The sequence below is a fragment of the Polypterus senegalus genome, chromosome 1 (assembly GCF_016835505.1).
Source record: "Polypterus senegalus isolate Bchr_013 chromosome 1, ASM1683550v1, whole genome shotgun sequence".
In the NCBI taxonomy this organism is placed as follows: Eukaryota; Metazoa; Chordata; class Cladistia; order Polypteriformes; family Polypteridae; genus Polypterus; species Polypterus senegalus.
Window position 1 is genome coordinate 305,917,152 of NC_053154.1, and position 14,258 is coordinate 305,931,409.

Consider the following 14,258-nt stretch of genomic DNA (forward strand, 5'->3'; position numbering starts at 1 on the left):
AGATTCAGGCACCTTCATGTGGATGGGTCTTTTGAGAATCAGTAATGGTTCCCCTATAGCGTCATTCTGAAGAGCCACTGACACATTTATTTTAATCAGTATCTGATTTTTTTCACCACCTATTAAATTCACATATGTGCTTGTCTCGTTTGTGTACATTTTTAGTTTCTTGTACATGCAAAACGTAGCCACGGAGCTTATGAATTTATAAGAAGCAAATAACGTTTGTGCTTGCATCTCTTATGTGAAGTGAATGTTAAACAAAAATCACATATGTATAAATTTTCACTTCACTCTATCAAGTGTGAACTCCTCAAAACAAGAATTTATACTTAAGCGCAGAATGGTTTGTTAATTGTGTTCACCGCCTTTTTAATATGAAATACTATTGTCAAACCGGTTTAATACAATTTGGGGTCGCTACCTAAGCGCTGCGCCATCTTTCCGCTCTGATACTGTTTGTTTAATACTTTGGTGTATCTTATTATATTCTTCTTTTGTTTGCGAGGAGGTATGCGGTTTTTGCGATGTAGTTTACATGGTGGCACAGAAAATAAATATATGTGTGAATACAAAGCACATAAAAAGAAAGGTATTTGCAATCCGGTTATGGAACAAACTTGCCTAAAAGCACAATCAAAATATGAATTAAAAAATATTTTCTAATAAAGAAACAAATAATCAAATACTTTTCACGCGTGTATTATACGATTATGACTATTTTGTGATAGCTTATGTGAATATTAATTCTAAACCTATTTTGCACATCAAACGTGTGTGTTTCTCGTCTATTTTTGTTGCGATGTTCTTGAATTAACGGGCGTATACTGCTGCTGCATGAGCTCCGTTCTAAAATAATACCATAAAATAAGCAAAGAGTTAGTACTTCAATATATTTTTTTCATATTACAGTTTCTTTTGTTTGTAGCTGAGAGCAAAAACTAATTAAATCAAAGCGTCTGAAATGACAAGTCCACCCTCTCTGCCACACTTCACAGGTTTAACTGTTTATCGTACGTGTTGTTTACGAATTGGCCTGCACGTGTCAGCCTTCGCATCCAATCTGCCACTTTTTGATTTGGTGCTAATGGGTGGGCAGTGGCATCTCCTGATTCGCTAAAAAACAAAGTGTGCCAGGAGGCAACACTACTCAGAATCTGGGGTTGGTGAAGAGGAAAGTTTCTTTTCAATCTGAGAAATGCTTAAGGAGATAAACCGTGATGGTCTCTGATTGTGTAAATGCAGCGGGCTGATCGCAGTTTACTAATCTGAGGGCACATTTCTTTTTGTACTCATTTTATCAGCTGTACAGGCAGCGGTTTAGTCTTTGCAGATTGCTCCTTTTACTCTTTTCATCACCTGTATGGACAGCTGCTTGGATTTATAGTTGGTGTGGTCTGTATAATCAAGGTAGCTGATCAGACTATAGGCTTGACAATTCGGAACACGACTGTCATTTACTTCTTTCTTGCTTTTGTAACTTTTACGGCCGAAACTTTAACTGACAAAAGTGACGTTTTGGTGTCTTCTGCAGCTATGAAGGACAGGCGCTACATTTTAAGCTGACATGGTTTCTCAGTGTAACAACCAGACCGCGACTTCGTTTCGCACTGAAGTCTCAAAGAACCTGAGTGCTGGGAGCGCCGAGGTACCCGTGGACACGGAAAGGCGAACGATCTTTCTAAGTATCATCCTCGGTGCTTTTATTTTCTTCGCCGTTATTGGGAATATCCTGGTCGTTTTATCTGTCGCCTGCCATCGTCATCTTCGAGTGGTCACCAATTATTTCATCATGAATCTGGCAGTGGCGGACCTGCTTCTCAGCACCACTGTCCTGCCGTTTTCGGCCTCACTTGAGGTCAGTGGCTATTGGCTGTTCGGCCGGGTCTTCTGCACCGTATGGGCAGCTGTGGATGTGCTGTGCTGCACTGCGTCCATCCTCAGTCTATGTGTCATCTCGGTGGACAGGTACATAGGTGTTAGCTACCCATTGCGCTACCCGCTGATTATGACCAAGAAGAGAGGACTCGTCACTCTGGTGGGGGTCTGGGCTCTAGCTATGGTCATCTCAATCGGCCCTCTGCTTGGCTGGAAGGAACCCGATCCGGAAGACGACAGCGTGTGCAAGATCACAGAGGAGCCCGGCTATGCTCTCTTCTCGGCCCTGGGCTCATTCTATGTGCCCCTCATCGTCATCCTGGCCATGTATTTCCGAGTATATTTGGCGGCTAGGAAGGAAACTAGAAGCCTGTACTCGGGGTTCAAACGAGAGACGCTGGGGTCCGCAGACGAGGAGGTCACGCTTAGAATTCACAGAAAGGTCTCCGCCAGGACTAGTTCATCTGAAAAGAGAAAGAGCCTAAGGAGTGCCTTTTCGTTCCGTATTCACAAATTTTCTAAAGAGAAGAAGGCTGCAAAGACGCTGGGAATCGTGGTGGGGGTGTTCATCCTTTGCTGGCTTCCATTTTTTGTAGTGCTGCCCCTCGGTGAGTGAATTATGGGTACGACATGGGTATGGGGTCATAACACGATGCCATGCTTATGTCTCGTCTTTATCGGGACTTATGCTCATCCATGCATTTGTTGAAACAGACTGATCAAGTTGCGCTTTGTGAAAAACGGGTGCAAGGAAGGAATAAGTCCTGGTAGCGAGTCGGTCCATGACAGGACATACTTACGTACGTGTTCATAAGCAATTCACAGATAAATCACTAATTAAACTGACACAATTCAGTATTGAAGAGGTCACTAAAAAGCCATTTAAGAGTGTTTCGCGGCGCGCCTAAAACGGCGTGAGTGTTGCGTGTTTAAAATTTGGAGTCTCGTGGTAGATATTGTAAATTGCGACTTGTTGTTCATTCTCACGAATGAAGTATCTATCCGGGTAAATAAGAACAGAAGGACTCGCAGCTGCCAGGGCCTCTTCGAATTTATTTTGCCTAAATCGGTTCTGCACAAACGGAGCACAATCGTTGGCTCCGCTAATCTGGGTTAGGGAGCACAGCTCCAGAACTTGAAGCGTTTATCAAAGCCCTGTAGCTTTCCCCTCTCACTGCTTTACGTTTCCGTCCACTTCACTTGTCTCCACTGTCTGTCCACTTTTGGCTCCTTTCTCTTAATTCCCTCAACCCACACTTCAGCCCCCTCCAAGAGGTGTGGTCGTCCCTCACAGTTAGAACCCTCCTTCCAGCCCTTCCTTTCCCTCGGACAAAGTTAGAAATTGAAAGTCTGCAGCTGCACATCACAATATTCATGTGATTTTACAGGTATTTTCACAGAATATTGCTGTTTTAATAGTTCACAGTAGTTTACTGTTAAACGCGATACGTTCTATAGTAAGCAGTTACTGATACTACTATGTCTAACTTTAACTTTAAGTTGAAAATAAACGAGCTTCTAATGAAACCTACTGCACACCAGAAATCACAAAGGCAAATGTATCTTTTCCTCGAGACAACATGGCTTAAGAACCAACTCCTGAGGCTATGGGTTCCACTCCCATTACTGACAACTGTGCGCCTATATGAGCGCATCACTTCACCTGCTTGTGCTCCGACTGGAGTATATAAAAGAAATCGCCCTGGATAGGCGTCAATTGATATATAACTTAAAATGAATGGCTTTTCCCTCCAATATTATTTTTGAGTAATATGTTACTACCGAAAAATAGGTTTGTGTGGATTACCTTATACCGTATTATGCACATTTTCAGGACATTTTTACATTTCCGGTGTATTTTTAATAGCAGAAAATCCAATATTTGCATTTAGATACATCATTTGCACGTGGAAACACCCCGTTTGTACTAAAGGCGCAAAAGGTTCCCCGTGATGCCCATAACTTTAGTCATTGCGGAAAGAAAATGAAAAATAGTACATGTGCATCTTCCCAGATGTTTTGTGTGGTTGTAAAATGATTTATGGTTGGTTGTTTTCAGTAAGCTAATGCACAGCCAGCATTACGAACGTATCCTCCCCAACAAACAGAAGCTTTCCACTCGAATTTCTTTTGTTGTCTGCAATAAATTAGACTTGCGATTCCACCCCAGTTCAACATATATATATATTTATCCATCCATTTTCTAACCCGCTGAATCCGAATACAGGGTCACGGGGGTCTGCTGGAGCCAATCCCAGCCAACACAGGGCACAAGGCAGGAACCAATCCTGGGCAGGGTGCCAACCCACCGCAGGACACACACAAACACACCCAGCACACACTAGGGCCAATTTTAGAATCGCCAATCCACCTAACCTGCATGTCTTTGGATTGTGGGAGGAAACCCACGCAGACACGGGGAGAACATGCAAACTCCACGCAGGGAGGACCCGGGAAGCGAACCCAGGTCTCCTAACTGCGAGGCAGCAGCGCTACCACTGTGCCACCGTGCCGCCCTTATATATATATTTATGTTTACTGTATATTGAACCCAGCATATGTAGGTATAAAAAGAACCTTCCAATAATAAAATGACTTTATGACCAACACTCTCTTAACCCCAACTTATCAATCATCCCTTACAACATATCCACCACCACCCCTCCCACCCCATTTGCTATATATTGCCTTTGAGTCCTGTATCTCTAATCATTTTTCTCTGATGAGGACACCTTGTAGGTTGTCAAAAAGCTTAGGTTTAAAAAAACTATCTTAAGATATGTGACTCATTTTCTCCCTTTATATATAGTAAATCACTTATACTGATATTTATGGTACTTTACTGTGACCTATGCCAGGGGTTCCCAACCTCCAGTGGAGACTTATGTTAGGCTGAGGACTAGTAATTTGACTTAAATTAAGTTATTTTTAACAGTGATCTCACTCCATAGAGGACCCCTTACCTATCAAAATCCAAAAAATAACATATCCCACATGTCTACAATACACCTACTACCTGTTGCATGTAAAACTATATAAAACAAGGTACTTTATGGGGGAATAACAGACTACTCATAATAAATATACAGTATTAAACTTCAGACTAGTGTGACATTTGGGCTTGGATGTTCTTGCACAATTTGTCCACTCTGGATTGCAGCTGCGTCTTAGGGACAACGTCAAATCACTTTCCACATTTAAACGGGCTCTGTTTTTGGTTTCCAGACTTTCAGTGGAGAAAAATCTACCTCGCACAAGTATGTTCTTACAAATGGTAAGAGGCATCAGATGTTTTTTTTCGCTCAACACTGGGTATTCCTTTCTGAGATTGCTCCAAAAATATGACAGGGGAATGGCAGAGAATTGCATTTTCAAACTTCCATCAGTCTGTTTCAATTATTTCCTCTTGTGGCCTCAAGTAAAGACAATCCTCTTCAGTTCAGGAATCAAATGGAGTTCTGATTCAGTTTAAATGACGATTGCCCAGCTCTGGGATGTAGTCGCTTAATTATCCCTTCAGGTGTGTCAGTTGTGATAATATTTTGGACAGGACTATGACTGCAGGCGCATTGGAAGTTCCAAGCTCCTGGTGAAGGAGTGGGAACACTATATTATTTCCTTCGTTTATTTTTTTTCTTCCAAAATTCGATTTTTTTGTATAAATGTATGAACTTTATATTTAAAATTAAGTTTGCTGTGATCATGCTTCTACTGTTTAAAAGTTGAAATATGTCACGTTGTAAAACTGCCCCGCGAGACGGCCACCGCACCTCAGAATGCAGCTGAAGGCTTTCAAAACTGGCGCCCATGTCACTATACAGTTTGACAAACAGCCTGTGTTTAAGGGGACGTGCTTTCATACTATTTACAACTTTAACAACGTCCTCAGGCACTTGCTGCAATTCGCCCTCCAACCTTTTTACAACAAGTGCATCTCTGTGAAGTATGCGCTGTGCAATCCACGGCATCTGGAGCGCTGGCCTTTATTAACGCGACGACTCCACTACGCTTGTCTGACGTGTCACCGGCGCCATCCTTACAGACGCACACGCAATAAGACCATCCATTTTCCAACCCGCTGAATCCGAACACAGGGTCACGGGGTCTGCTGGAGCCAATCCCAGCCAAGGTGGGTGCCAACCCACCGCAGGACACACACAAACACACCAAGGCCAATATTAGAATCGCCAATCCACCTAACCTGCATGTCTTTGGACTGTTGCAGGAAACCCATACAGACACGGGGAGAACATGCAAGCTCCACGCAGGGAGGACCCGGGAAGCAGCTGCGCTACCACTGCGCCACCATGCCACAGCAATAAGACCAGTCAATTAAATTTGCCTGCATGGACATCTCCAAAATTTGAAAAATGTCCTGACCTGTTGTTCCCTCAACAAACTTTCTATCTCCAATAAATCTGACAATAAGCTGTACTACGTTAGCTATATCTCTGCTTTCGTCCAACTGCAACGCAAACCAAGGGCTGCTTTTCCATGTTCCAGTAATTGGTCTGTTACATCCACAGCCATGTCACATATCCGTCTGCACACAGTGCTGTCTGACAAAGGGCCGGTGTCAAATTTATAGGCAGCTTTCTCCACAATCAATATATATATATATATATATATATATATATATATATATATATATATATATATATACAGTATATTAAGCCAAATACCACTGACTCACTCATCACGAAATCTCCCGAAACATGAGGTCTTGGGACTTGAAGTTTGGAATGTCGGTTACCCTTGACCTATAGGTACTCGCTAAGAAATGGTTTTAAAGAATTCTTGGTTGAAGCGCGTTCAGTCTGTATGTCTGTCCACTTCTCACGAGAGAATTACTTAACGGATTTAGATCTGGTTGTTTTCTATAATTTGCTTGAACTTGCCGGTTGATTTTGCGACTTCTCTCATCGCGCTAAGCGCCATAGTTCGCTTGCTGTACCGATGTATTTATGCAAATCCAAGAGAGTGGCTGTGGGCCGAGAGCAGGGGGGCGGGCCTTCCTCGTTCATTCACAAGCCTCCATTTGAGTCGCTCTACCTGTCGCCACGTGTTGGAGTGCACCTTGCCCCCGCTTAGCTAGCGATGCTTGTTTGTTCAACAGTCATTATCATCTACAGATTGCTAGGAGTAATGTTTGACGTTTTTAAGAGAGAGATCAGAACTATGTGTGTTTTAGAGGAAGCTGCTGATTGCCAGGGATATCACAGCCATGTGCTTTTCTCCCCACGCGGGGATCGCCCTCCCATCAGAGCTGAACACGATTAGATATCGTGCCAACGTCTATTGATTTGCAACGTTTGTCCTGTTTCATTACTGTGCGAGCTTTCTTCACACGGGCAATGCGATGCAACTCCAAAAAGACGTCTTCAATGTCCTTTCTGAAACCGTTGCTAGCTGTATGAAAGTGCTGGCTTGTTTTACGAGCAGTGCTGCTCTCCTTTGGAAAAAGTCAGTATGTTTCCCAGCATCAGCTGGATGCCTTTGTTGTAGATGTCTTTTCAATTTAGACAACTTTAGACATTCGTTTGACAGTTTCCTGACAAAGAACGCATTTTGGGTAATCAAGTCCGTCTATTATTTTAGCCAGCACAAATCTGAACTTTAAGTATGAAGCTTCATACTTTCTAGATCCGGAATTTAATTAGAATATAACTCATTTGATGAATTTAAAGCAGAACTATAAGATGAGTTTTCTTCGGAATGTTTCCATTAAAAAAAAATAAAAAATGTTCAACATTATGTTCTTGCTCTACCTTCTTCAGTTGCACCTGCACCTCCAGCAAGCTTTGCATTCTCCCACCGGACTCTGGCTCCTAGAATGAAGGCAGGAGGCTTCTTTTATGCTGCACCCGGGAGTACTTCAAGTGGCCGGTTAGCATGGTCCAGAAGCACTTCTGGGTGAGGCAGAAGCCAGACAAAGTAGAGCTCCGCAATCCCGACAGCACCCAAGGAATCCAACAGGGCTCTACTGAACACCAACTCCCATGGAGTCCTGTGGGGATCTGAGGAACTGCTGCAACCCAGGTGGGCTGACATCTAGTGCTCCGGGAAAGATAATACTTTGTGCATGCTCTCTCCCAGGTTATTCCTTTAAGAAGGCATCCTAGCCAGGTAAGGGCCCTGGCATTCACCATAAATATATATATATACACACACACAGTACATTAAGACAGTATGCAGACCACTTCACTTTCTCTACACTTTATTATGCAGTACAGTTAATTCTGAAATGGATTCACTTGCCATTTTTGACCCTGCATCAATCTACACTCAATGGACCCTAATGACAAAGACAAAGCATGTTTTTAGAAAGTTTTGTAGATTTATTTGGTATTAATTAATATCATATTTGTCTATCCCCTTTTCACCATTTTGGTTTATTCTACCCGGCACTTGGCGTTTTTGGATTGTTTTCACATGGCCATGTTGTTGCCAGTCACTATAATAATTGCCTGTAAAGTAATGCAGGAGTCATGACTTCCAGCCTATATAAAACTGTGTTGTTCTGCTCCCAGTACCTTAATACGCAGTCAAGACTTTAGATGTTTTCCATTATTTTGATTGTGGTTAGCATATTGGGTTTTGGTATTCTTTATAACCAATAGTATTATTTGGTTTGGTTTTAACCTCTTGCCAGTTTCCACCTATGATTATTTGCTCCTTTTGTGGTGTCATGCTATTGCAATCAATCCCTTTGCACAAGATGTTTTTATCTGCTCAACAACATTCTGGAGGGTGAAGGGTGGAGGAGAGGTGCAATACAAATTCAGTGACAGACTTTTGTGTCACTAATCTGGTGTCAAATGACATCATCAGGGTCAGGCGGACTTTCCCATAACTGATCTGCCGAGGAAAGAGAGAAAGATTATTACACTTTTCCACCCTCTGGTCTCGCTTGGAGTTACCTTCGTTTGAGTTCTTTAGCTGCCTCTTATACGCATGTGTATGACACCAGATATAATATGCTTTGGAAATGGAGACTGCTCTCTTGGATGTGCAGTATCATTTCCCTGGGAGAGATTGAACCAGAACTTCTGGGTCACACAAGTAAAAGCCTCTCCCAGAAGCAATGAACATTATTAGTCAAGAATGAACTCTAGACAAGGTGCCAGCACACAGCACAGTAACACCCACTCAAATACATAGCATTAAGCATTTCTGTCAGTCAGTCATTTTCTAAACCGCATTGTCCTGAACAGGGTCGCGGGGGGGATGAAGAGGCTGAAAACTGTTGGAGTCAACCGGATTAGCAACACTGGTTCCAAATTGCTCAACTGAGGGTGGCCTCTCTGCATAGGTGTGGGGATACTCACAATCCATGGGCTGGACAGCATACCGTGGTGGAGATTAGACTGGTGGACAAGAGGACTACTTCAATGCAAGTTTGAGATGCAAAGGATAAAATGCTGCTTTTTTGTGAGAATGTGTCTAAAAGTAAAAGCCTAGGACTATATAAACTCTTAAATTGTTAATTTAACACTGGCGATTTTCACGTGATACACATTTATTCAAAGACACCTGCACAGCACAGGCTCCCCATATTTATATGATAGGAACAATATGGTTTAATAGTTTTCCTCTTCTCCACTGTCAACTGCCTTGTCTTTAATTTTAGCACCAGTTCATCACAGGGCCCACTCACTCAAGTTCAGTCCCACACTCACACTATCTAAAATGTACATCTTCAAAGAGTTTGGGGGAAAAATACTCATACAGATGCAGGGAGAACGGACAAAGTCCAAAGGATGTGGGCTCAGTCTGACACTATAGGAGTTAATTTACAACTGATAACTTTTCTTTGTTGGCATCACATTTATAGATTGATTTCCATTTTTGCACCTTATGATGATTAGTGTAGACTGCAGCTCTCCAAGACCCTGAGCTGTAAAATGTGTGGGGATATGGATTTGTGAACAAACATCTTTAAGCTTTTCCCAGACTGTATTATTCTAGTGGAATCCCCAGTGTCTCAAACTGTATACAGAAGTTTTTTCACTATGTGTAAAACTGGCTTCAAGTTTGCACACACCTGAGCAAGTCTGAAAAAAAAAAATTGATTTTCAGGACGTTCACCAATGACTAGCATAGACTGACCAGCTCCTCCTGTCCCTAGCAACTTCCTTCAGGTCTCACTTAAGATTTTTACTGGAAAACTGAGTCCTGCTTGCCTTGTTGGACATCAGTTGATTTGAAGATCCCTAAAGTCCTGGCGGTTCATGCATAACGCCGGACGTAGAATTCACACTATAACATGGCGTACGGACAAAAGCAGAAATGTGCTTACGCACAAAAAATCCAGATGCATAAATCTATGTGAACGCCAACTTCCTCATTCTTCTGCTACATAAATCCCGGTCAGCGTGAAAAGTAACGCATGTGCACACGCCTGCTGCCCCACCCCAACTCCTCCCAGAGTTACACCTCTTTGAATATGCAAATCAACATAACTAGCCAGTAAAAAGCCAATGGCAAAAGCATATGGGGAAATAGAAGAATTTCAGCAATTACAGAGTGGAGGCAGTGAAAAACATACTTTGTTGGTTTAAACAGTGGTATAAACAACAAAAGGAAGTTGATCAAGTGACATAGAATGTTGGAGAAACTCAAAAGCTCAAGTTCACAAAGTCGCACAGTGCCCGAAATAAAAAATAAGTTGTCACATTTCAAAGTCGATGTGAAAAGGCGAGTCGTAGCCTACCATCTGAGTGTCACATGAAAGCTTATTAGGGTACAGAAAAAAAAAAAAAATAGGGACACAGTGGGAGAAAAAAGCTTGAAATGTCAACTTTAATCTCAACATTTCCACTTTAATCACGTAGTTTATTTTGTCATTAAAGTAGAACATCATAAACTTTATCTTAAAATCGCTTAATTTACTAGTTTCTCAAATCCCATCTTAACTAAAGTAGCACGTTAAATGCTTTGTTTTGTATTTGTTCTTCTATGTGCTCTGTGTGTGTGAATCACTACGTGCTTCTTAAACCGGCTTTCTCTTCCTCCGACAGGACACAGAATCCATTACATTCGTGATATTACAGCTCTCTGAATAATTAAAATACTGAGATGTATACTTGATATCTTTTTCATGATGATAGGAGTTAAAGCATATTATTAAACTTGGGAACACGGTGGCACAGTGACTGTTCCTGCCTCACGCAAGATGCTTGCTGCGCCATGCGTAACCTTCAATGAAATAATTTATTGGAGCAGTACTGTCTCTTTCAAACGTACTAACCTCCAATTCCTGTCCTTCCTTTTCTTTCTCCAAGTAACCAATCACCACACAATCAGCTCTGTAATAGACGTTAAGCCACCTGTAAGCTTAGAACACAGATTCTTCAAAACTTTTAAGGAACATTGAAATATCTTCATAGTACATGTTTAATTATTCTATCCATCTATTCTTCCGGTGTCGCGCCAGTCCCAGCAAGAATACAGCACGAAGCAGGAACACTCGCTGAATGGGCGCCAGCTTATCGCTAGCGCTGCGACACCATGTCCTCACATGTTTAATTATTAACAATATAGATTATTTAAATGATAATAACGTCTGTATAATATAATAAATATATTTTTGCTGCATTAAATCTTAAAAATTATATCGTCATCATATTGTAAATACGCGCTTTATAAAGTGGCTTAGGTTGTGTAATATTATAACTAAAGTGCAAGTTTACAGTGAGTTGATTGTAATTATAAGTACAAACAGTTCTACAAGGAGCACTTGATGGACTGATTGAGTGCATTTAGAGCTCTTGTGATGAAACTGTTTCTGAACCACGAGGTCCGTACAAGAAAGGCTCTGAAGCGTTTGTGTCATATGAGAGCAGTTCAAATAGGCAGCATGGCTGAGGCAGCGTTTGCTTGATGCTGTTTACCGATAATTTTCTTTCCGATCAGCTGCTGCAGATCTGTGATTCCACACTCAGATGCAGTGATATTAATATTCCAAGTGGTGCAGTGAGAGTAATATGGAAAAAGATGATCCGCTGTGGCAACCCCTAACGGGAGCAGCTGAAAGAAGAAGAAGGTGCAGTAAGAGTAACAACGCTAAAGCAGTTATGGTATTTAGAATAGTTTGACCATTCTGTGGACCATTATATTGTTACAGGTTAATTACAATCAGATGCATTAAACTAATAAACAGTATGCTGTTAATTTCAGTGTATTTATAAAGCTGCATCAGGGATGTGGATCTAAAAAAGAAAAGGAAACCATACTGGAACAGTAGCACTGCTTTGACGCTGGGTGCCGCCAGTCTGCAAAACCGAGCAGAGAAATTGCGTACACCAGGGTATCGTACGCTATCGTGGAAATGTGCGTGGCTTTACACAAAGTTTAGGCTTTATACATCGTGATTTGAACGTGGAAACGTTCATATGCAACATTTTTATCCGTAAGCACTGTTTATACATGAGGCCCCTGGTCTTCACTACTTCACTTCGTCATTTATTGCATGTGTTTATGGTTCTTTGCATGAAGAAAAATTTCTTAACATTTGCACAAAATCTGTTCCTAAAATTTCCAACTGTGTCCCCATGTTCTTGATGCAGAGTTTATTTTAAAATAACAACTGGGATCCACTGTACTAATTCCTTTCATAATTTTAAACACTTCAGTCATGTCACCTCTTAATCTCCATTTCCTTACACTGAAAAGGTTAAACGTCTCATATCTCTTGTCATACCTAATGCCTCTCTGCCTTAGTCACTCTTCTTTGGACTTTCTCTAGTAATGCTATGTCTTTTTTATAATATGGAGATCAAAAGTGTACCCAGTACTGAGGGTTGGCCTCACTAGTTTGTTATATAACTTAAGCATAACCTACCTTGACTTGCACTCATCACATCATGCTGTGTAAACTCTCATCCTATTAGCTTCCATGGTCACTTCTGTACACGGCCTTGATGTAGATAACGATCAGTTGACTATGACTCCCAGGTTCTCCTCATAAGCGGTATTTTTCAGGTTTAGACCTCCCATTGAATATTTAAAAATAACATTTTTACTTCCTATGTGTAATACTTTACATTTATTTTTATCACATTTCATCAGCTGCAAATCAGTCTAAGCCTGCATGCTGTCCACATCCCTTTAAGGGACATCACCTACTCTTTATCTGCCACCTAGTTTGATATCATCTGCAGACTTAACCAGCTTGCAGATTATGCTGATTATATTCTTATCCAATTAGGGTGATAGGACTGGTGAGCGCTGCTAGTCTGAGTTGCTTGTTCTCACAAAATTGTTATGAGGTTCTACATCATGTAAGTTTAAGAACAATAGTTACAATTAATGAACATTTTATTTGTAGAGTCATTCTTTGTATTTGGTTATGTTTACTGCAATAGGCATCATAGGGGAAAAAAAACAACTGATCAATTGATTGCTTAGTTAAATAGTTGAAAAATCAATTAAATAATTTAAGCAGAAAACATCTGGAAAATAATTAGTCAGTCATTATCCAACCCGCTATATTCTAACAGAGGCTCACAGGGGACTGCTGGAGCCAATACCACCCAGGACAAGGCGCAAGGCATGAACAAATCCCGGGCAAGGCTCCAGCCCACCACAGGGAAAATAATTATCTATTCATTAATTTTAAAAAGCCACTTGCTCTAGTTCACGGTCATACAGGATGTGTTGGGAAGAATGAACCATAAGTGAGGCGCCAACGCACAGCACACTAACACCAACTCAAATATGTAGTGGAAAGCCTTTCTGTCAGTAAGTAATTTTCTAAACCGTGTTGTCCTGAACAGGGTTGTGTATGTGAGGCAGGGGGTGGAGGGCAGTGCTGGAGCCTGTCCCAGCTAACATAAGGTGCAAGGCAAGAACAAATTCTGGACAGGGATGCCAAACCATCACTGGTCGATCACACACACAACCCAGCCACACACTAGGGCATCCACTTAACTTGCTTGACTGTGGACTGTCAGGGGAAACTGGAACACCCAGAGGAATCCCACACAGACATGGGGAGAACATGCAAACTCCACGCAGGAGTTGGACGTGAATTCTGGTCTCCTTACTGCGAGGCAGCAGCTCTGCTACCACAGAGCCACCAAAACCTTTAGTGTATATAACATTTTGTGGCTAAGCAGTACATGAGGAACAAAAATAAAAAAATTCGGACATGAGAATCAGTAGTCTTTGCACCCTAGGAACCAAGTTACCCAAACTATTCAATAACATTTCGGTAATTATTTACCACTCTCATGCTGATCTTTCTGATAATAAAATAGGTTATTAGGGTAGCAATTGACAAGAAGAATTCATAATAAATTGCAGAATGACGGTATTTGACGGTTTCTCTGGAGTGCCTCTTTTTCTCGCACGATTTGGCTCAAAAACTAATCAGCACA

General features: G+C 41.5%; 1 protein-coding gene across 1 annotated transcript in view; it reads left to right on the top strand.

Moving 5' to 3' along the window:
- The first annotated feature begins 1,260 nt into the window (after positions 1-1,260).
- The window catches only part of LOC120514597 (alpha-1A adrenergic receptor-like), a 35,066-nt gene continuing 22,068 nt past the window's right edge, over positions 1,261-14,258 (top strand). The window contains exon 1 of the mRNA XM_039735076.1: positions 1,261-2,486. Coding sequence (XP_039591010.1) covers positions 1,568-2,486 — 919 coding nt within the window. The 5' untranslated portion in view covers positions 1,261-1,567. The remainder of the gene's footprint in view (positions 2,487-14,258) is intronic.